Source organism: Phalangium opilio, unplaced genomic scaffold (assembly GCF_054372755.1).
Source record: "Phalangium opilio isolate 3A_F unplaced genomic scaffold, DU_Popi_V2 ptg000042l_1, whole genome shotgun sequence".
In the NCBI taxonomy this organism is placed as follows: domain Eukaryota; kingdom Metazoa; phylum Arthropoda; class Arachnida; order Opiliones; family Phalangiidae; genus Phalangium; species Phalangium opilio.
The window spans coordinates 3,806,840-3,831,050 of NW_028324166.1; the positions used below are offsets into that span (position 1 = coordinate 3,806,840).

At 37.2% G+C, this 24,211-nt stretch overlaps 2 protein-coding genes and 1 long non-coding RNA gene across 3 annotated transcripts; 2 read left to right on the top strand and 1 right to left on the bottom strand.

Annotated features, from left to right (window-relative positions):
- The first annotated feature begins 6,312 nt into the window (after window positions 1–6,312).
- LOC149678464 (procollagen C-endopeptidase enhancer 2-like) lies at window positions 6,313–11,554 on the top strand. The gene is made up of 7 exons (XM_089835871.1): window positions 6,313–6,389; window positions 8,914–9,098; window positions 9,180–9,404; window positions 9,604–9,771; window positions 10,197–10,233; window positions 11,281–11,365; window positions 11,495–11,554. The coding sequence occupies exons 1-7, from the start codon at window positions 6,313–6,315 to the stop codon at window positions 11,552–11,554; spliced, it is 837 nt and encodes a 278-aa protein (XP_089691997.1).
- Window positions 11,555–13,889: 2,335 nt separating this feature from the next.
- On the top strand, window positions 13,890–20,110 carry LOC149678465 (coagulation factor IX-like). Its single transcript, XM_089837151.1, has 8 exons — window positions 13,890–14,089; window positions 14,167–14,313; window positions 14,776–14,905; window positions 14,971–15,170; window positions 15,742–16,032; window positions 16,801–16,886; window positions 17,465–17,989; window positions 19,883–20,110. Exons 4-8 carry the CDS (start codon window positions 15,053–15,055, stop codon window positions 20,108–20,110), a joined length of 1,248 nt encoding a protein of 415 aa, XP_089693277.1. The 5' UTR covers window positions 13,890–14,089; window positions 14,167–14,313; window positions 14,776–14,905; window positions 14,971–15,052.
- Window positions 20,111–20,426: 316 nt separating this feature from the next.
- On the bottom strand, window positions 20,427–21,062 carry LOC149678466 (uncharacterized). The gene is made up of 2 exons (XR_016366267.1): window positions 20,651–21,062; window positions 20,427–20,577 (listed from the first exon to the last, which is right to left on the bottom strand). It is a non-coding gene; the product is annotated as an uncharacterized LOC149678466 (long non-coding RNA).
- Between the last annotated feature and the right edge of the window lie 3,149 nt (window positions 21,063–24,211).

The following is a 24,211-nucleotide window of genomic DNA, read 5'->3' on the forward strand; positions in this document are numbered from 1 at the left end:
TACCTTCTTCAAACGTATGGAACACTCTCCATTTTTACTACGATGATTTCCCAGTTATTAGCTGTCCGTCCATCACGGGTGGCTCACTAATCCCTTTATCTTCTCCATATTTATACAAAACTTTTACATCTCAAAACAATAAAGAAAATAAAAATATTAAAACCTCATGACACTTGTCTATTTTTAAACGTCAAACCTTATTCATTTACGATTCGAATTCTTATTAATTACATCACTTACGTATCGCCATCGTAATTAAAACTATTTAAATTGAATTAAAGGAAATTCTTACTTCAATTACTCCAAATCGCAGATCATACATGTTGAGCTCTAATTTTTCGAAGTTAGCTTTGAATTCAAACGCTGTTCTGCCTTCCCCGAAGGCGAATCTGTGACATTTTGTCATAATCCAGATCAATATTTCTTATGGTTAGCGTTGTTTATTTATTTTACTGAACTAACTGCTGTGCAAACAAAAGTTCACGTATAATTTCTACCTGTCAAATTAATGATGAGGTACGAGTATTGGGAAATAAATTGCAACAAAAACAAAGCGTTTATTTTGCGTGTTGCTTTTCGCCGTGAGAAACTTCCATAAACATTATATGGATAGACTATTCAATTAATTTCTTGCAGAGAAACCAACACGCAGGCGGGAGGCAACGCCAGACGGAGCCACAAGGAGAGAGGCTAGCCGACTCGCGCTGCCTCTAGCGGTGCTTCTTGACCCCAGGGAAGTTACCCAAGAAGGTGATATCCCCGCTACAGTGGCGTTTGATTCTCTTTTGGAATTAATGCAATAGTCTATTACGTACTGTAAAGTGTAACCTCAGAGGGGTTCGACATTTACACGAAATACCGTATTGTTTCGCAGACGTTTTTAAGAAGAAATCTCAAATAAAGTCGTGAATTGCTTGAGATGAATAACGAAATCAATGAGAAACCCAAGAAATCTCGGTTAAGCTTCGAATTAACGACCAAAACCGATTTTGAAATGAATATAATGAAATATTCACGAAAAGTTGGTAATTGTAGAGGGAACTACAAATCTTGGAAAAAACTGTGAAATTACAAAATTTTGCTTGCTTTTTTGAGAGAATGAGGGATCCTTCGATAACACCTTCGTGTTTAGGGACAGTATAATGGCGTAATTCAAAAGCGCATGTTCTCTATCATTATACCCAATTTCGAGCAATTTTCTTTCTTTGAGGCTTAATATTAAACGGTCATGCACTTCACAAACTTGGGCTTGAACAAAATTGTAGTCAGGGACTGATATTGATCGGCTTTACTTATTTATTATTTATCCAGGAAAAAATAAATATAGGGATATAAGTAATAAAACAATAGTTTTCCAATTGCGAGCACGGCAAATAGGTAGGCCCTAATAGCTAAAAATGATACTACCAATAAATTTATATTCAATCGAGAATTTAAGACAAATCGTTCGTGCAGATTTTATTATTTTGATGTTATCAGGCAAGTTATTTTGTTGAAATCAAACCGTAATTTAATACATTTACTTCTAGTTAAAAGTATCTCAACGGCTATTAATTTATTCCCAGAATTTCAAGTTATTAATTTTTAAAGTAACAGATGCTATCATGAACTGTGACAGTTTTAAGTTACGAAGAATTTCGGCGTAAAAACACAAGATAGTTAAATATTAAACATTCTTGGAATTAAACCGATACTCTAATCAAGAAAGAGTAGAAATAGAGGAATTGTACGCCCATCATGGAGATCAACTTATCAACGTAAAAGTGTGTGTTTTTGAATTTAAAACCGTAATTCAAATGGTGTTTACAAAAATATTTCTCAGAATTTATTCCGCAAAAAACGGAGGGGTATTGGCTTGACGAAAATCAGGCTGGATAACTAGCTCAAAGACAAAAGGTCTACTAAAGACATAGATGGAGGTCAACAGAATTATTTAATAGCAAATACGTTTAAAATATTTACCTTATAGGCTAAAATGAGAATGTCAACGAAGGTCAACTTGGCTAGTGAGATATAATCCAAAATTGAAATGGAACATTTTTAATAATACATAACCCAACTTGTTGAAATTCGATCGATCAAGAAACCAATTTTGATAGTTCAATACGTAATCAGAAAAATATCTGTTTATTTTTAACCTTGACTTATTCGACTTGGGCCTATATAAAAGGCTTCTGTTTCAGTTGAGTATTAGCATGGTATTAGTATAGTTAAGAGAAGCACGCTTTCGAGATGCATAAATCCAGTTCCTTCAACAGTTTGCTGTGTCTCGGGATTGGGGCTGTACTTTTCTTGCTTTCTTACGGAAAGTAAGTTCTTGAAGCATCGCTCAAATCTTCGTCTAGCTCAATCAATGTGTTGATAATATTTTACTTTTTAAGGCATTCAGTCGATGCTGGTGAGGGAGAACCAAGTGAGTCCTTAAACATAATTAAAATAGTCACTTAATTATTTAAAGAGTGTGTCGCTATACGCTCTTTAATTAAAAAAGAAAATTTTCTTTTTAAACAAATTTAAAATTGAAAATATATATTGTTTGTATTGTTTAGTTTGGAGTGAAAGAAGATATAATTTTTTATTCTATTTTGTATTTGTAGCATTTTCTTGTGGATTTAACTTGACAGTCAAGGGAATTGGAGAAAATATTTTAAGTCCAGGATATCCTAACAATTATAGAAATGCTTTACAATGCAATTGGTTTTTAACATCGGATAGAAATTATACACTGTTTATCTCTGACCTTGACATTGAAAAGAGCAGAAATTGCGGGTATATTATTTTCATTGAAAGGCAGTAGCGTTTAAGGTGGTCATTAAATTTTTAATCGAGATATTAGAATTGGAATTGAATATAAAAAAATCAAAGGCTTTGAAATGACCTATATATATCCACAAGAATACATACATTTCTTTTACTTGGAAACATTAAGCGGTAACAGACTCAATAGAGCTATTTCAATTCGGGGGGAAGGAGCTTTTGAGGCGGGGTTTTTCCAGTCTCCGCCTAGGCGCCAGATTGTGCGGGAAATTTAGCATAGAGTTCTTTAGCGGCTCGTACGGAGGGAGGGTGAAATCCGGCTCCATTTATTGGCAGGCCCAACCGTGACGTTTTCCTCCTTCAACTGATATAGCTCTATACTAAAACCGGATTGAAGGTGAGGGGAAGGGCTTTAAACTTTTCTAAACCATCGTCATTCATCGCGTTTCATTGGTTATGCACATAAATATAGGACGACGGTCGACTCTAAGTGTTCAGAACAAGTAGAGTGAACTTGTTTACATTCGGGTTTGACACGCGTAGGTCCTTAGCTACGTCAATGTCACGTGGCTTCTAAGTTAAAATAGATTATGCATGACATCAGGTTAACGGATTCAACACCTTCTTTTTAGTTCAAGCATAAGGCCTAGAAAACAGAAATAGACTTGTTAAGTAGAAGAAATCTACCTGTTCCAGATACAGAGATGTGACGGGTCTATTGTATTTTCCGTTTTCTAGAATATATACTTAAAATTACTTATCATGTGTTCAAATTTAACATTTTCTAGTATTGAAGATTGAACGATCAAAACCTAAATGTAGTCGTAATTAAACGCTACTATCCTTTCAATTAAAAAAAAATCGATTATTTGATTTTGAATGACAAACATTTTCAGGTTTGATTACCTCAGTATATATAATATGGAAGACAACCAGGAACTAGTTGAACGATTGTGTGGAAGAAAACACCATTTGCCAATACAAATTACCGTCCCAAAAATACGACTGTTTTTTCAATCAGATTATTCGCATGCGGAAAAGGGTTTCAATATTACACTTTTTGCAGTTAACCCAGAGCCGAGTGATATTTAATTCATTAATTTTAATTTGTAAAAATTATGTGTACTGCTATTAATGTATTTCTAAATTAAAATATCTTCATTTTAATTCATTAATTTTTGATGTAACAGATGCCAACATGATCTGTAATCTACCCGTTTTACAGTTTTAAGTTAAGTAGGATTTCGGGGTGAAAACTCAAGATGGTTAAATGTTAAACATTCTTGGAATTAAATCGATACTTAGAGATAATCAGAGACGAGTAGAAATGGAGAGGAATTGTTGTCCCATTTTAGTCAGACAACCGTGAATCTTAACTCGAACAAACAGAACAGGAAATATTGTGGAAAAACGTGGTTATCGTTTATCACATTGCAATCTGTATAAAAAGCAAACTCGCACTACGAACTTGACAACTTGGATAAAAAACTTCTATTAGCCTCTTCGCCTCTTCGATGTAAAAAAGGGGGTAACCCTCAGTATCGAGACCTACAAGAGGGTTTGACCCATGCGCACTCTCTAGATCCAAAACGCTAGAGCGCAGGCGCAGAAATCCGAGATGTAAGACAGAGTTTTTACCCCAATGTCTTCCCCTCTTAGTTCTCATTGAAGGGGCTTAGTGGCTGTAGTTCCGCAATTGGTATTAGACTTATTTGGAAAACTGTGGGAGTCTAGACTCCCGGTAAGGATATTGTACCTATTTCACCCCATGATAGTCTCTTTTTCTACTCTTGAGGCCCTCTATGCTCTAACCAATATTATTGAATAAAATATACATGAACATAAGCTAATAATGGTCTCCATAAGTATTGGTCGAAGGATATTTACTAGGGTAACTTACCGTTTTAGAATTTTCCGGAAACCAAAATTATCTCCCACTGTTATCTCTACCCTTAGCTGACTGGACCAAGAAAATCATAGCACGTATATGGCAGGGCTTTTAGGAGAAACTTTTAAAGGTGGTGCAGCATTCCGTCTTAAATGTTTTCGCAGAGACAACGCCAAAATTGTAAGGCAGGCATATACTTACACATCATGGATATATGGCATAACTTATCAACGAACACGTGTTTGATAGCTTTACGCTTTGAAATTTAAACCAAAATTCTAATAATGGTGTTTATAGAATCTTTATCAGAGTTTATTCCGCAAGGGTATTGGCTTGATGAAAATCAGGCTGGTTTCTTAGCTCGGATACCTAAAAATCTGTATTTGATAATAGCATTTCTAAAAGTTGAAAACATTTATCTAAATGAAAAAGTGGTTTGTTTATATGCACAGAATTCGTTAACTTCCGAATTTCATAAACAAAACTGCATGCTTGATATCAGTAACACTTGGGAGATTAAGGGGGCTGACCCATAGTCGTCTCTGCGCACTCTCTGTACCCAAATATCAAGAGCGCAGGCGTCGAAAACCGAGATGGAAGGCGGAGTTTTACCCCCGTGTCTTTCCCATTAGTTACATCGAAGAGGCTTATTGGCTCTAGTTTTGCAATCAGATCTACACTTATTTTGAAATTGTACATTTTGTTCTGGAGAGAGAGTAACTCAATATACAACCAGTAACCCACGTGACTAGTAGGAACGAAACTAACCCGTCTTCGATCACTTTTTCCCACCCTCTTAGTCAAAACTAGCTACTTCACCCCACCATACATCTCCACTTCTACTACTGAGCTCCTCCACGCTCTAATCGACATTTTTGAAGAAAAATAAATAAACATAAGCTTATAATAGCCTCTATAAGTATTGGTCGAACGTACCGTTTTTGAAGAGATAGAGGAGCTTCTTCTGGTGGCGAATTTCTCGTGAAATAGGCGTCTCCTTTTGATGAATTTACCGGAAAATAAAATTATCTCCCACTGTTATCTCTACCCTTAGCTGACTCGACCAAGGATAGAAAATCACAGCAAATTAAGCATCTGTTAGTACTTTTAGGAGAATTATTCAAAGAAGATGGCGCAGCGCTCCGTCTCTAATTTTTCTCGCATAGACAACAACGCCAAAATTATAAGGTAGGCCTATGCTTACACATCATGGAGATCAACGTGTCAACGAACACGTGTTTGATAGCATTATGCTTTAATATTAAACCCGTAATTCAAACCGTATTTACAAAATATTTGTCAGAATTTACTCCACAAAAACGGATAGGGGTATTGGCTTGATGAAAATCAGGCTGGTGGCAAAAGGTTTACTAAAGAAATAGATGGAGGTCAACAGCATACTTAAATAACAAATACGCATAAAATATTTACTTTATAGACTAAAATGAGAAAGTCGTCCCGGTCAAGGAAGGTCAACTTGGCTAGTGAGATATAATCCAAAATTGAAATGGAACATTTTTAATAATACATAACCCAACTTGTTGAAATTCGATCGATCAAGAAACCAATTTTGATAGTTCAATTCGTAATCAGAAAAATATCTTTTATTTTCTAACCTTGACTTATTCGACTTGGGCCTATATAGTTAAGAGAAGCACGCTTTCGAGATGCATAAATCCAATTCCTTCAACAGTTTCCTGTGTTTCAGGATTGGGGCTGTACTTTTCTTGCTTTCTTATGGAAAGTAAGTTCTTGAAGCATCACTCAAATCTTCGTCTATCTCCATCAATGTGTTGATAATATTTATTTTTAAAGGTATTCAATTGATGCTCGTGTGAGAGAACCACGTGAGTCCTTAAACATAATTAAAATCGTCACTTAATTATTTACAAAGTGTTTCTGAAAGGCCTGTTAGAAATGATGGGAGTGTTCTATGAGCGATTTTGAGTCGAAAATGTTCTATGAGGTATTGAAAGACAATACTAATTAAATTAAATAAGTCATTTATAAATCATTCCAATCATTACTTGTTTACTGTGACCCGGACTGCAAAATGTCATCGAACATTTTCGACTCAAAATTGCCCAAAGAACACTTCCCACAATTTCCTACAGATCTTACATAAATACAAAGGGTGTTTCGAAAAGGTGGTAAGACCCCAGTTCAGTGGGTTCTATGGGCAGTTTTCAGTCAAAAGTATTCCGTGAAATTTTTCCCCAAGGCCCACCGTAAACAAGTTAAGATTGTTTAGTATTTCAGGATGACCACTTAAATTCACGTAAAAAGCTGAAAGACAAGGGGGTTGGCTATTAAACACTTCAATCATGCCCTTAGGATAAACTCATTTGACATCGAACATGTTCGACTCAAAATCGATCATGTGAGTGCGTTGGTAATACCACCCTTATTGGAATACCCGAAATATATATTTGTTAATTTTTTAATTAAAGGGATATTTGGGGCTAGAATTATTTTAATTTTTAATTGAAAGAGCGTATGAAATAATGAATGTATCAATTAGAACCATGTTTCTTTCTACAATAATAAAGAAGATACAAGCAATTAAGTTTCATTACGCGTTGGTTTCCCCGTAAAAGCACTTGGAGTACCCTTATTGGACGAATCCGTCATTTGGTACTACGCGTCCAATAGGAGTACTTCTCGTAAAGACCTACACGTAGTATCCATTACACGCCATTACGAAAACTTAATTATTCTCGTATCTTCATAAATATTGTAGGTAGCCGTAGCAACATGTTTCTAATTGATATATTCATTATTTTATACGCTCTTCAATTAAAAAACCAAAATATTCCAGGCCGCTATATCTTTTTAAGAAATTTAAAATTGAAAATATAGTGTTTGTATTGTTTTTTGAAGTGAAAGAAGATTTTATTTTTTGTATTTGTAGCAATTTCTTGTGGATTTAACTTGACAGTCAAGGGAAATGGAGAAAAGATTTCAAGTCCAGGATATCCTAACAATTATGGAAATAATTTACAATGCAATTGGTTTTTAATATCGGATAAAAATTATACACTGTTTATCTCTGACCTTGACATTGAAAAGACCATGAATTGCAGGTATATTATTTTCATTAAAGGAACAGTAGCGTATAAGACTGTCATTAAATTTTTAATCGAGATATTAGAATTGGAATTGAACATAAAAAATCAAAGGCTTTGAAATGCCCTATATATAAATCAACCGAAATTCATAGATTCCTTTTACTTGTAGTTCTTCAAGCGGTATCAAACTCTATACTAACAACTGATTGAAGGTTAGGGGAAGGGCTTAAAACATTTTTAAACCGCTACATCATCATTCGTTGGTTATTTACATATATATATATATATATATATAGGCCAACCATCGACTCTTAAGCCACGTTCACACTTACATGGGAAACCGGTTCGAAGCGACTCAAATCGCTTCCAAAGTTAGGTGTGAACAAAACTGATACTCGATAAGCTAATTACAAACGCGGTTTCTTGAAGTTGCTTCGCGAACCAACTTAAAGCGGCTTTGGAAGCTAGTTTGTAGTTTTCAGGGATATTTCACCTGGGATGAGACTAGTATTAAGTGTATTTTCTCCGGCCTTAGCAGACAACACCAACGAAATGATAAGCAGACAGCACTAACAGAATCGTCTTAGAGTGTGAACCGAGGCAGTTGAAATCGCTCCTCGGTTCACACTCTAAGACGATTCTTTTAGTGCTGTCTGCTTATCATTTCGTTGGTGTTGTCTGCTAAGGCCGGAGAAAATACACTTAATACTAGTCTCATCCCAGGTGAAATATCCCTGAAAACTACAAACTAGCTTCCAAAGCCGCTTTAAGTTGGTTCGCGAAGCAACTTCAAGAAACCGCGTTTGTAATTAGCTTCTCGAGTATCAGTTTTGTTCACACCTAACTTTGGAAGCGATTTGAGTCGCTTCGAACCGGTTTCCCATGTAAGTGTGAACGTGGCTTAAGTGTACTCGTTCAGAACAAGTACAGAACTTGTTTACATTTGGGTTTGAAACGCGTAGGTCCTTAGCTCCCTCAATGTCACGTGGCTTCTAAGTTAAAATACATTACGCATGACATCAGGGTAACGGCCGTTTTCTAGAATATGTACGTAAAATTACTTATCACGTACTCAATTTTGATATTTTCAAGTATTGAAGATTGAACTATCAAAACCTAACGTAGTCGTAATTAAACACTACAATCCTTTCAATTTAAAAAAAATTCGATTTTTTGATTTTAAATGACAAACATTTTCAGGTTTGATTACCTCAGTATATATAATATGGAAACCAACCAGGAACTAGTTGAACGATTGTGTGGAAGAAAACGCCATTTGCCAATAGAAATTACCGTCCCAAAAATACGACTGTTTTTTCATTCTGATCCATCCGTTCAGGGAATGGGTTTCAATATTTTACTTTTTACAGATATACCAAAGCCGGGTAAGTTGACATTTAAACTTAATTTATTAATTTCTTAGTGTTATTGAACGTGATATTTGAATCTGTATTAATATTTTGCAGATTCTACTCCATGCTCTAAAGTATTTAATGAAAGTAATGGTATCATATCAAGTCCCAACTATGGCATAGCAAACTATCCTTTAAACACGGCGTGCATCTACGATATAATTGTACCAATTAACGAAGACATCTTTTTGAGATTTCTCGATATTCGATTGGAAAAGTCTGACAATTGCGACTCTGATTATATTGAGGTGTACGAAGGACCTTCTAAAAGTAGACAAAGTATGATTAGTGATTATATTCTTGTGCAAGTACTTGTTGTTGTTGTGTTGTTGTAGTGTTGGCTTGATGATCGTTAAGAGATTTTGTGAAACTCGAGACTCGACACAAAACCCAAAAAATCAAAACTCGCACAGTTCTATTATCCAATTAATCATTCATTAAATGTCCCAGATAATTTTTATTCACCGTTTTATTTTAGGGTTTCAATTAATGGGAAGACTCTGTTGGCAGAATCGAATGACAACGTTGATATTAAATAGAAATCAACTGCGCCTGAAGTTTCATTCTAATGCAGTCCTGAATGATTATGGATTTATGGCAACTTATTCTACTCGAGGTTTTATGGATGCGAATGGAAATATCGAAGGTAAAACTTCATTTTCTAAAATTATTACATTTTTATTAATACTCGTTATAACAAAGAAAAATTACGTTTTTACTTCGTGTGGTTATGTAAAAACCAACGAAGTTATGCGCTGATACCCAGTTATTTAGCTTTTTATTTAGTGTAATGCACGTACAGAGGCAGCGCACGCATGGATAATGAAATAGTAAAGAGGCCTGGTTAAAGTTCGATAGTTCTAAAATCTAAAATGATTTTTGCACTTGTTATATTTTAAGATTACATCTGACAACACGCGAAAACGGAGGTTCAGTTAAAAGTCCAAACTATCCAAAGCCGAGTAATATTTAATTCATGAATTTTTATTAGTGAAAAGTATCTGTACTGCTATTAATGTTTTCCTGAAATAAAATATCTTCATTTCAATTTGTTCATGTTTAACGTAACAGATGCTAACATGAACCGTAATCTACGCGTTTTACAGTTGTAAGTTATGAAGAATTTCGGGGTAAAAACCGAAGATGGTTAAATATTAAACAGTCTCGGAATTAAACCGATACCCTAATGAGGGACGAGTGGAAATGGAGAGAGAGCAGGTGACGAGAGCGCTATACCGGCGGCAGCGAGCCCAGCCAGGAGGTGGTCGGTGACAGGGAAGAACTAAGGCAGCAGAAGGCTCGAGGGGACGGGGGAGTACCCTCCGAGCACAGCAGTGCCATACAGTCCAGGAATGTATCCGCGGCCCCCAGAGAGTTGCCAAGAGCTGGGGATGAGCCATAGCAACACCCGGACGGGGCGAGGCGGCCGAGCAAGTTTTCGCGGAACGGGGCAGGAAAGGTCGAACCAAGGAACCATCCTAACCGGCACACCGAACTCGGGCACCCTCCGCCACGGCAAGGCCTTTTGCTCTGCTCTAACGGGGCGACAACCCGAGGGGGTGCGCACTCTCTATATCCAAAACGCCAAGAACGTAGGCGCCGAAAACCAAGATGTAAGGCAGAGTTTTACCCCATTAGTTCTCATTGAAGGGGCTTAGTGGCCGTAGTTGCTCAATTAGCATTAGACTTATTTCGAAAACTGTGAGAGTCCAAACTCGCGATATAGATACGCCTTGGATATGCTAGCTAGTTCACCCCACGATAGTAGACCTCCTTTTCTACTCTTGAGGCCCTCTATGCTCTAATCAATATTATTGAATAAAATATGAATAAGCATAAGCTTATAATAGTCTCTAAAAGTATTGGTTGAAGTATATATACTAGGAAAACTTACCGTTTTAACTTCCACTGTTATCTCTACCCATAGCTGACTGGACTAAGAAAATCACAGCAAATTAAGCATATGTTAGGGCTTTTAGGAGAAACTTTTAAAGAAGGTGGTGCAGCATTCCGTCTTTAATTTTTCTCGCAGAGGCAACGACAAAATTGTAAGGCACTTACACATTATGGATATATGGCATAACTTATCAACGAACACGTGTTTGATAGCATTACGCTTTCGAAATTAAAACCATAATTCTAATGGTGTTTATAGAATCTTTATCAGAGTTTATTCCGCAAAACCCGAAGGGTATTGGCTTGATGAAAATCAGGCTGGTTTGTTAGCTCAGAGACAAAAGGTCTGTATTTGATAAAACTACTAAAGCTATAGATGGAGTACAATAGCATTCCAAAATACCAAATGCATTGAAAACATTTACTTTATCTAAAATGAGAAAATGGTTTTTTTTTTTGGTTTTAATGCACAGAATTCGTTCATGAACAGAATTCATAAACAAACCTGCATGCTTGATATCAGTAATACATGAGAAATTAGGGTTCGTTAGAAGTGGTTTCGCTGAGTTCGTCTCAAGGCAACCTCAAGCGATTAAGCTTGCTTAGAATCTAGTACTCTAGATCGTAGAAACACTTCAAGAATGATCGCTAATTAAGCATCGTTTTAATGCAAGTGAAAGTCGTAAATAACAACATTTTTCAAACGGATGGACCCAAAGACTCTTTAGTGTTCTGTGTTTGAGTAGACAGTACACTCTCCCCAGGTTCTAGACCATTAAAACAACTGTTCAACTCCGGTTAGCTTGGCTGTGAGTTATAAGCCAAAATTGAAGTGGAAGGTTTTTAGTAATACTTAACGCAACTTGTTCAGATTCGATCAAGGAACCAATTTTGATATTTCAATATGTAATCACAAAGATATCTGTTATTTTCAAACCTTGACTTTTTCGACTTATAAAAGCCTTTAGTTTTAGTTCAGTATCAGTAGTTTAGACTAGAGAAGCACACTTTCGAGATGCGAAACTCTAATCCCTTCAACAGTTTCGGTTGCTTGGGTATTAGGGCTATACTTTTCTTGGTTATTTACCTCAAGTAAGTTCTTGAAGTATTACTTAAATCTTTGACTAGCTCCATCAATGTGTTGATAATATTTTTAAGGTATGTTTATTCAATCGATGCTGGTGTGGGTAAACCTCTTTTTGAATCACGTAAGTACTAAAACATAATTAACATAGTCTTAATTTACAAATGAAAATATAGTGTGTGTTGTTTCGTTTGGAGTGAAACAAGATACATTTCTTTATTTTATTTATAGCAAGAGATTGTGAATTTCACTTGACAGTCAAGGGCATTGGAGAAACGATTTCAAGTCCAGGTTATCCTAACAATTACGGAAATGCTTTAGATTGCAATTGGTATTTAACATCGGATAGAAATTATACACTGTTTATCTTTGACCTGGACATTGAAGAGAGTATAAATTGCTCGTAAGTTATTTTCATTAAGAGACATTAGCGTATAAATTTATCACTAAAATTTTAATCGAGATATTTGAATTTGAATTGAATATAAAAAATAAGAGCTTCGCTATGCCCGAACTTAAAATCACTTATCATGTGTTCAAATTTGACATTTACTAGTATTGAAGATTGAACTATGAAAAACTAAACGTAGTCTAAATTAAACGCTACTATCCGTTCAATTAATGAAAATTCGATTATTTGATTTTTAAATGACAAACATTTTCAGGTATGATTACCTCAGTATATATAATATGGAAACCAACCAGGAACTAGTTGAACGATTGTGTGGAAGAAAACATCGATGGCCAATAGAAATTACGGTGCCAAAAATACGGTTGTTTTTCAATTCAGATTTGACGTTTCAGAGAAAGGGTTTCAATATTTCACTTTTTGTTGAAAAACCAAAGCCAAGTAAAATTTAATTTTTTAATTTCTTAAATTTATTGAGCATGATATTTCATTGAAACTACTAAATCTTTTACAGATACTTCTCCATGTTCTAAAGTATTTCATGAAAGTAATGGTGTCATATCTAGTCCCAACTATGGCGTAGCAAACTATCCTTTCAACACGACATGCAGCTACGATATTAATGTACCAATTAACAAAATTATCTTTTTGAGATTTCTCAATATTCGATTGGAAAAGTCTGACAATTGCGACTTTGATTATATTGAGGTGTACGACGGACCTTCTAATAGTACGCAAAGATTTATTAGTAATTATAGTGCTGTGCAAGTACTCGATCGAGTACCGAGCCTAGTTCTTGGCTTGATACTCGTTAAGAGATTTTGTGATACTCAAGACTCGACTCTAAACCAAAAATTCAAGACTCGCACAGTCCTATCCAATTAATCTTTAAATCTTCCAGATAATTTTCATTCACCGTTTTATTTTAGGGCTTGAATTACTGGGAAGGTTTTGTAGGCCGAAGCGAATACCATCTTTGAAATCAAGGGGAAATCAACTGCACCTGAAGTTTCACTCTGATGCAGCCCTGAATGATTTTGGATTTAAAGCAACTTTTTCTACTCGAGGTTTTATGGATGAGAAGGGAAATATCGGAGGTAAAACTTCATTTTCTAAAATTATTACATTTTTATTAAAACTCGTTATAACAAAGAAAAATTACGATTTACTCCGTGTGGTTATGTAATAACCAACGGAGAGTTATGCGCTGATATCCAGTTATTTAGTTTGTTATTTAGTGTAATGCACGTAAAAAGGCAGGGCACGCTATTCCATGGATAATGAAATCGTAAAAAGGACTGGTTTGATAGTTCTAAAATCGTGGCACGAGGACGGTTTACAAAATGATTTTTGATCTTGTTATATTTTAAGATTGCATCTGGACAACACGCGAAAACGGAGGTTCCGTTAAAAGTCCAAACTATCCGGCCAATTATCCATCTGAAACATTTTGCGAAATAACTTTGGAAGGGCCAGAAAATTCCACCATTCAATTTTCCTTTGAAAAACTTAGTATAGAATTATCTGACAATTGTACTGACGATTACATTCTAATTCAAGATAAAATAAATCAAAGTGAGTTTTTTGTTTTATAATGATAATTAGTTGTAACTTGTAGGTCTTCTAATTTATACATTTGTTTACTAAAACAGATATACAATGGAGAATTTGTGGATCAAGTTTCCAGTCTAAAGGGATTTCATCTAACGTTGCCCTTCTGACGTTTTATAGCGATGCTGTATTTGAACTTGAAGGATTTGAATTAACTTACACCTTTTTGCCTAAAACATCTGATTCTAGTACGTAATCAGGGATAGATGTAATTTTAGAAGCAGGAATGGAGAATGGTTAGTATTTCTTTCAGTCCGACTAATAGCCCAGTATTGAGCCCCTCCCTCCAACACGTAATGAAAACTTTAAATTATCATATTGACTCACTTAAACTACGTTTTTATGACGTTTCTGACGGGAACGGCGAAAAATACGTAATTCCTTTTCCCTCTGTCGCTATGACCTGCCTCTTATTTCATACTCCGCCCCCCCGTCCTGTGGAAAAGGGTCCGGGACTTTGACGCGCGCCCTGACTCCTCTGTTCTCCATTCCTACTTCTAAGATTGCATCTATCTCTGACGTAATGTAATACGAAAGGTACAGTTTCGTCTGCTTGTCTGTTTGTAACGCTATGAGAGAGTTGCAAAACTTCCTAGTAATTTTAAGGAATACTGACGCGAAATTTGTCTTAATGTGAGTTGTATTTCCAGATGCACGTTGGCAGGCATCTAATCTGTCAAACTCAAGCTCGTTTATTCATGTTTCTCCAAGCAAAACAGTGCTGGAAGGAAAAAAACACGCCATAACATGCATTCCACGCAAAACAGTTCCTCTTAAATGGTTGGTGAACAACATGCAAAATTGAAATTGGTAATTTGAGGTGTTCATTAACATGTACAATTCAGGTTTAAAGGAAACGTGGAGTTAAAAGAAACCAATTTACCCGGTGGAGTTTCAATTTTAGGATCATCACTAGTTTTTCATAAGATGAATAGACTCCATTCCGGCAATTATTCCTGCAAAATAGATTCTAAAGATAATGCTACTGCAAGTGAATCAGTTTCTATAGATTTTCAACCTGTTAGTGCAAAGAATTGCAGTATCAGTAAGTGTGATTCATCAAGATTATTGAAAGAGGCAACTTATTTTACACATGAAACCTAACACCATATAATCGTTCGAAAATATTACTATCAAGTTTACAGGGTGTTTCTGATAGGTCTGCCATAATTTAAAGGGTGTGTTATTTGGGTTTGACAGACTGAGTGAAAAGTGTCAAAGAACAAGGGGTTAGACCCCAAACATTAACCCCTAAAACAAGGAAATTGGCACAGGTGTGGAGGAGTAAGACATATCAGCATGCCCATTTTGTTTAGACAATTTCAATAGCCTCCAATCTAAGAACGTTAATGAGCCTTTATCTATTCGAAGTGTATTTTTAAAGGTAGAAGTGTGCCTAAACTGGTAGTGTAAAAGTAGTTCAAAGTGTAATAGCACAAGAGTTTCCAGTTTTTTTTATAAATGGTCGATAGGTTTAACGCGCTACTATCTAGTTGATACATTCCCTACTTGTAACCGGTTATTAAGAGGTTATTCTCTTGTCCGTATAACGTGAACTTATATTCTATACAAAAGGTCATCCAAGTAATTGATAAATAATTCTTTTCTTTATTTAGAGTTCAGAGTTGTACCTAAAGATGTCACCGTAACTGAAGGAATTGATGTCAAAATACTTTCTTGTAAAACAGTTAATGACGATACTGTTATATCGTTTGAAAAAGACGGAAAGTTATTGAAAACGGTATCGAACGGAAAGTTTGATATATCTGATGGTGTGCTAAGCCTTAGTAAGCTTGAAGCCACTGACGAGGGTCTTTACACTTGCATCGCCAGAACAAATGATGGCCGATGCGAAGAAACCGCATCGGCAATTGTGATTGTCAAAAGAAGGGAAAATGCCCAAGAAGGTATGTTGTTACTAGCAAAAGTTCATAGATACAAACAAAAAGTATACTTCGTTCACAGTTCCCTGACCTAAGACCATTAAACACAGATGTACTGGAATGATAAGATAAAACTCCCGTTCTTCTTCGTTGACCCTAGCGGGAGAATCCCGAAACGTTTCGACTCGCAAATTCTGATATGGCTATGGTTTGAGTCGAACAAGTTTCAATATTGGTCGCGATGTGGCGCTAGAGAGGCGCTGCTCTAAAAGAACCACGTGCCGTATCTCCATTCTAGTCCATTTGTATTTAATATTCTTGGCCCAGATTTCGGCTGTAGATGCCACGTGAAATGAGAGGCAAATGACCCTACACAAAACAGCAAATCAGAGAACACTCTTTTTCATCAGTAATACATTATGTTAATTTTGTCTGTGAAAATATTTATGTTTTTTGACTCAAAATTTAAAATTTTACCTAAAAATTTGACGACGGGTGTTTGGGAAACACCGATTTACCCTATTATAGTCAATATCGGTTGGTAATCGTTCGATATCGGTTTTATTGGGTCAAATAATAGGTTGCTCGCCGAGATTAAATTTCGGTTAAAATCGGTATCGGTTCCAGTAAAACTTCGATGTCGGCCATCACTAGAAAAATACCTAGAAACCGAAACTCATGTTTAACACTTAAAATTTCCCTCTAACGTAATTTTTAGTTCCATCTTGATGAAGAAAATTCAAGATCAATTTCCATTGCAAACACAGTTTCAAATTAACAATTTTTTTTAAGTTTGCGGACGCTTGGGTGAATTCAGTAAAAGCTTTGGAAGGATCATTGGTGGATCGGAAGCTAAACCAGGGTCTCACCCATGGCAGGTAGGCTACTTCATTTAAAACCATGTTAATTTCATTATTCTTAAATACTGTATATTCGAGAAAGGGGCTTGTTTGTTTGAGGGAACTATTTATCGCGTATAGTAACCTTGCTCCAAATGTTAATTTTTGGGAAGAATCATGTTAACTTCTCTCGAAGAGAAGTATTATATAATTCTATAACTAGTACTTAATAAATACAATCAGAAGTGATATGAGACTAGTACTGAGCTAACCAAGTTCTTCACTCAGCGAAAGTGAATATTCTAGATAACACACCAACGGTTGGCCCTCTGGTAGCGGTTTCTGAATTTTCCCTCAAAAACGTGAGACGCTCGTGCGGTAGACGGTCGAACTAGATTCAAGGAGCCTTGCCCGTGTTCCGCGGCTTTAGGTTGAGGGAAAGGGGGTAGGAAATTTTTTTGAAACTCGACCAATTTTTTTCTCTGTAGTGTACGCGCGATGGAAGCGGCATAAAATCCTCAAATTTGTTCACTAGTGCCAGGATCTACTACCAATGCTAGAGCCCTTCACTTCTAGTCTCATCTTACTTCTGATACAATTAAAGTGTTTAATTTTAGGTCATGATGTGGAACTCTGAAATAAATTCTCTTTTCTGCGGTGGTACCCTGCTGAACGACCGTTGGATTATTACCGCCGCTCATTGTTTATACGATAATCAAGGAAAAGAACGTTCCAAGGAGCATATTGTGCTTAAACTTGGCAAAACCCGCGTAAATAAATACGAACCGGGAGAGTTTTCAACTTCTATTGATGAAATAATCATTCACCCTAAATTTGTTCTTCGCAAAAATAATATTAAACCAGATAAGAAAGGATTCGCTGATCCCGATTATAAACCTTTCGATAACGATTTGGCGCTATTGAAACTAAAAGAGTCGGTGAAATTTTCTTCGAGCATCCTGCCTCTATGCCATGGAGATCCAAAACTTATTAAGACCATTCTTCAAAGAGAAAATGCCTTTGGTACCGTCACTGGATGGGGCAAAACATCGAACAGCGGCCGTAGTACATCAGATGTTCTCAAGGAGATAGACTTGCCTATAGTTGACTTCTCAGTTTGCCAATCGTCAAATGACGTCAAGGTAAGATATTGATAAAAGTTTAATCTGGGTTGCGAAATAAAGGAACTTTAAAGAAGGCATTGGCGGGTGTGTAAATATGTCACAGGCACCACGTGACCCCAATGTACAAAGACTCCACTGGCAACACGTGACCCCAATGTACAAAGACTCCACTGGCAACACGTGACCCCAATGTACAAAGACTCCACTGGCAACACGTGACCCCAATGTACAAAGACTCCACTGGCAACACGTGACCCCAATGTACAAAGACTCGCCGGCACCACGTGACCCCAATGTACAAAGACTCCACTGGCAACACGTGACCCCAATGTACAAAGACTCGCCGGCACCACGTGACCCCAATGTACAATGACTCCACTGGCACCACGTGACCCTAATGTACAATGACTCCACTGGCGCCACGTGACCCCAATGTACAATGACTCCACTGGCGCCACGTGACCCCAATGCACAAAGACTCCACTGGCGCCACGTGACCCCAATGTTCAAAGACTCCACTGGCGCCACGTGACCCCAATGTTCAAAGACTCCACTGGCGCCACGTGATCCCAATGCACAAAGACTCCACTGGCGCCACGTGACCCCAATGTTCAAAGACTCCACTGGCGCCACGTGACCCCAATGTTCAAAGACTCCACTGGCGCCACGTGACCCCAATGTTCAAAGACTCCACTGGCGCCACGTGACCCCAATGTTCCAAGACTCCACTGGCGCCACGTGACCCCAATGTTTCAAGACTCCACTGGCGCCACGTGACCCCAATGTTCCAAGACTCCACTGGCAACACGTGACCCCAATGTACAAAGACTCCACTGGCAACACGTGACCCCAATGTACAAAGACTCCACTGGCAACACGTGACCCCAATGTACAAAGACTCCACTGGTAACACGTGACCCCAATGTACAAAGACTCGCCGGCACCACGTGACCCCAATGTACAAAGACTCCACTGGCAACACGTGACCCCAATGTACAAAGACTCGCCGGCACCACGTGACCCCAATGTACAATGACTCCACTGGCACCACGTGACCCTAATGTACAATGACTCCACTGGCGCCACGTGACCCCAATGTACAATGACTCCACTGGCGCCACGTGACCCCAATGCACAAAGACTCCACTGGCGCCACGTGACCCCAATGTTCAAAGACTCCACTGGCGCCACGTGACCCCAATGTTCAAAGACTCCACTGGCGCCACGTGATCCCAATGCACAAAGACTCCACTGGCGCCACGTGACCCCAATGTTCAAAGACTCCACTGGCGCCACGTGACCCCAATGTTCAAAGACTCCACTGGCGCCACGTGACCCCAATGTTCAAAGACTCCACTGGCGCCACGTGACCCCAATGTTCCAAGACTCCACTGGCGCCACGTGACCCCAATGTTTCAAGACTCCACTGGCGCCACGTGACCCCAATGTTCCAAGACTCCACTGGCGCCACGTGACCCCAATGTACCAAGACTCCACTGGCGCCACGTGACCCCAATGTACAAAGACTCCACTGGCACCACGTGACCCCAATGTACAAAGACTCCACTGGCACCACGTGACCCCAATGTACAAAGATTCCACTGGCACCACGTGACCCCAATGTAGAAAGATTCCACTGGCACCACGTGACTCCAATGTACAAAAGACTCCACGTGGAATGGGACTAGACTAGAACCAAGTCTTTGTTATTTGCGACATAGAGGCGCCAATTCCTGAAGTGCTAGTTTTCGAAATAAAACGAACCACACCTTTCCTCAGTCACGTGCTTATGACGTATTTCAAATAATGTTTACCCACTCGCCGATGCCACTTTACAGACCCTTTTTCAATGAAACGTTATATTGTTAATGACGCCAAGAGAATGCTAAAATTCAATTCAATTTTATGCAGACGATTCAGGTGACGACAAATATGTTTTGCGCTGGTAATAAGAAAGGCACAGTTGGAGACTCGTGCCAAGGAGACAGTGGAGGTCCATTGGCTGTTCGACACGAAGGGCGGAGTTACATCGCGGGTATTGTCAGTTGGGGAGACGAGTGCGCCAAGCCGGGAAAATACGGTTATTATACCAAAGTTGCAAATTATCATAATTGGATTAACTCTTTAATAAGCACCTAGAAAATTTAATTAAAACTGATGTTTTTCAAGGTAAACTTTATTGTTTTATATAAAAAATATCACAGTTAAATTAAATTTCACCTGTCACCAGTTGTAAACCAATATGTTACAGCAGGTTATTACAACTCTTGAAAGGTAATTTGAATTATATTAAATCCAAATATTCCACTGTAAAAGGTTATGTTACAGGAACAAAATATTATAAAGAGTTTTAAAATCAAATCTGGGATTATCATTTTATTATTTATATAGAACATTAGCGTTGGAAAAATCCGTCATCCAACGCCGTACATTAGGGTACGCATGGATTACAGTTTCACAATTTCACATAGTGGCTAACTTGGCTAAGGTATTTGAGGCAAATAGTTCGTGGTTCAGATCTTCGATTCCAATCGCTAGTGATTTAGGTATTTAAGAGCAACGGTCACTTTTTTTAGGTGTTTAAGGTCAAAGGTCCTTTTTTTTTACTGAAATGATTATGTTGAATTACCCCCTAAACCATGTGTAAATACTAGCGTATTATGGATTCTCGTTTCTTACGTTCCATCATGGTTCCACATGTCATTTCGTTTAGGCGACAGTTCATCGGAGATAAGATATAGCTTGTAATCCCTCACCCCACATTTTGGGTGAGATGGAAATAGGAATTTTCTCTCTTTGCGCATGGGCGAAATTTCAAACCCACCACTCATGATTCTCCGAAGATATACAGTTTCTTTCGTCTAGCCTTCGCACATCGGCTGGTGTGTAATGCGTATTTGGTGGTCAGCGTTTTGGCGAAGTTTGCAATTCATGTTACATTAGTATTTATACATAACCATGCAGAAACCAAAGTCAAGATAAGTTCTGATTTTAGAAAAGCAATTGTAGGCCTACATCTTTAGTGCGTTTGGTAAAGCTAGTTTGAAAACAATTTTTCCCTTGAAATAGCTAAAGCAGGCTTTATAAAAATTTACACAATACTTTAATTCAAAGTAGCTGAAGGAAAGTTTTGGTTTTATTTATTGTTTTCTCAAACTTCGCGATTTCAAAATACTAAGCCACTTTAATTAACTACAACTTCCAATAATTCTTTTATTGGACTTCATTGAAGCACCTGTCAAGTTTCAGAATGAATGAAAATGCGAATTACGAGTTGTCACGCACTTGCTGATCTATAAAACTGCATTTACGTGACTGGTACGGAGAACGCGTAACTTATGAATAAAACATTTTATTTCGACTACTGTAAGGTTTTTATTATTGCTAGGTGTGGATATTTAACCAGACCTAGCTTAGCGCTCATGATTTGTGTGTGTGTCTGTATGTATGTTTGTGGCCGGGGTACGCCATTAACAAGTGTGGCTAGAAACCGATTAAGATAAAGTTCGCTACCACGTTGAAGCTCGTAATGTGAAAAAATTGCGAAAGGGAATACATTAGTTCTAAGGTATGAGTTAACAGCAATTGCCAATTTTCCGACTTCGAATGGACTTAAAACAAGTTACTATGGACTCTTATTAAGAAAAGATACTCTTCAGGCTCTTGGAAGCATTGGGAAAGAAACAACACTGGTATCGTCAAAAAAATTCATAAGTTTGCAAAAAAAAATTGTAAATTGTTTGAAAAAAAATTGTAAATTGTTTGAAAAAAATTTATAAATTGTTTGAAAAAATTTATAGATTGTTTGAAAAAAAAATTTATAAATTGTTTTTAAAAAAATTTATAAATTGTTTGAAAAAAAAATTGTAAATTGTACGAAAAATAATGATGGCGCGTTCGGCGCCTCATATTTATAGTTGTAATCAGTTTGAAAGAGGAATTTGGAAGACTTTTTCGTTTATGATGTGTGAGTGTGTCTGCTTATGGTTTGTATGTGGATATTGGACAGACGAAAGACCTTTTTAGCTAGGCGTGGTAAGAACTTAATTAATTTACCCCAACTGTTGGGCCATCTGGAATATTACCTTAGAGAGTTAGAAAACATGAATACTGTTACTACATTAGCGCATACGAAACTAACAAGCCCTGACCACCACAACCACACCTAGCTAAAAAATTGTTCACGTAACTTGTTAGAATATTGATCTTGTCTCTTGCAATATAATACTTACCAAGCTTAGGTAATTTATTAGAGTGTGAAAGTTGGCCAGATGTTATATGCAGTGTGAAAGTGGAACATATTTATGCCTTTATAGATCTGATAGCATAGGGCGTGTAACAAAATTTGGACTGTTGCTGAAAGATAATAGCATAATACAAACCGATTTAAACCAGTACTTCTAAGACTTATCGTAATTAACGTGAGTAGACGATAAAGTTAGCTAATTAATTACAGTGGGTTCAATGGGCGATTTTGAGTCGAAAACGTTCTGTAACATTTTCCAAGGGTTTATTTCTAGTTGTGTTGATTTTCTACGAATTACGGAAAGAGTAAAAATGTATACTAAACTTAAAATGCCACCTTAAAGTGTCGTGGTCACTGTATTTTGGCGTGTATTGAATTGGCCAGGCATTTCTCAAGTTTGTAAAGCACTCTTCGTAATTTTGTAGTGTATACGAGCCACTGTATAGCCTTAGATCCTTGTTGGGTCCTGTACAACCTGAGCACATTGGTAACCACAAGGAGTAATGGAAAATTAAATGTTCCATGTTTTGGAGGTTGAATGGTTTAGTTCTTAGCAAGGTGTAGGTAGCACTGACTCTCATTAAGTTACCTTGATTACACGCATCATTTAAGATTAATTAGAAATAAATTTTACTTATATGGATTAATTAATTTAAACCACGTTTAGTTAAGAAGGAAATTAGAGCTCGACACTTTGAAATCAAAGTTCAAATTTCTTAAAATGAGGGAACTCAATTCAAAACCACTTCCGTCGGATTTTGTCAGATTCATAGCCTGTCAGGTATTGATTTCTTTATCAAATTCCAAAATCTAGTTTCGCTTATCAAGTTATTAATCGTGCATGGTTAATCATATCTTATAGGTGCCACTTTACTTTCATTTCGACGATGAAACGCAACAATACGTTGGACACTTGGCTGCGATCTTCAATGCCTTCGTTAAAGTATATTCTTTCAAGTAAGTTGTTTTTTTACTAGTGCTAGGCCACGTCCTGTACAACCTTAGCACATTGGTGACCACAGGGAGTAATGGAAAATTAAATGTTCTATGTTTTGGAGGTTGAAGGGTTTAGTTTAGATTGGTGCGGTTGAATTTCGCACATGAGCAGAGAGAAAAAAAAGACGACCCAAGGGCTGGGCTCGTAATAGTAGCCACATTGTACCGTACTTCGATGCGCATCCTTTAACAGTGGTAAAATGAAATACCCGTGTAAATTACCACGGTAATGACCAGGGTAACTACCGTTTTCGAAATTTACCCGGGAAAATCGTAAACTACAGTTACCCTGGTAAATTACGGTTCACGGGTAGTTGAGCGGTTTTCAAAAGAGCGTTTTGGAATAAAGCGGTTCCCAAAACAGCGGTTTGCAAAACCTCGTGGAAGCAAAACCGCGGTTGCTGTTTTCGCGTTTCTCAATACAGCGCTATTTCCCAAAACAGCGGTTGCTGTTTCCGCCCAAACTGTGATTGATAGGGAGGGAAATCTCTATTATATTAAGTATATAGGACAAAGAACAATATTATGCAAAAAGGAGTAATGTTAAATCGGAACTAAATATAAAATATAATTTTTTGGAAAAGGCATATTATTTTGGGAAGTTAATGAAGATAAACAACAATATTTTGGAAAAGGCGTACTTCCGTACGCTCAAGATATAAACGCTGTAATCAAAATGCGCTAAAACGACAAATGGCTATAATGGCAAACGCTTTTATGAAAAAGCCGTTTTGGACAATGCTATTTTGATAACACGCCCAATCGATAACATACCGTAAATTACCACGGTAATGACCAGGGTAACTACCGTTTTTGAAATTTACCCGGGAAAATCGTAAATTACAGTTACCCTGCTAAATTACCACGGTATTGACCAGGGAAATTACCGTTTTCGAAATTTACCCGGGAAAATCGTAAATTACAGTTACCCTGGTAAATTACCGTGTAAATTACCATAGTAATTTACCGATTTTGAACCCTAGGGAGGTGTAATACGG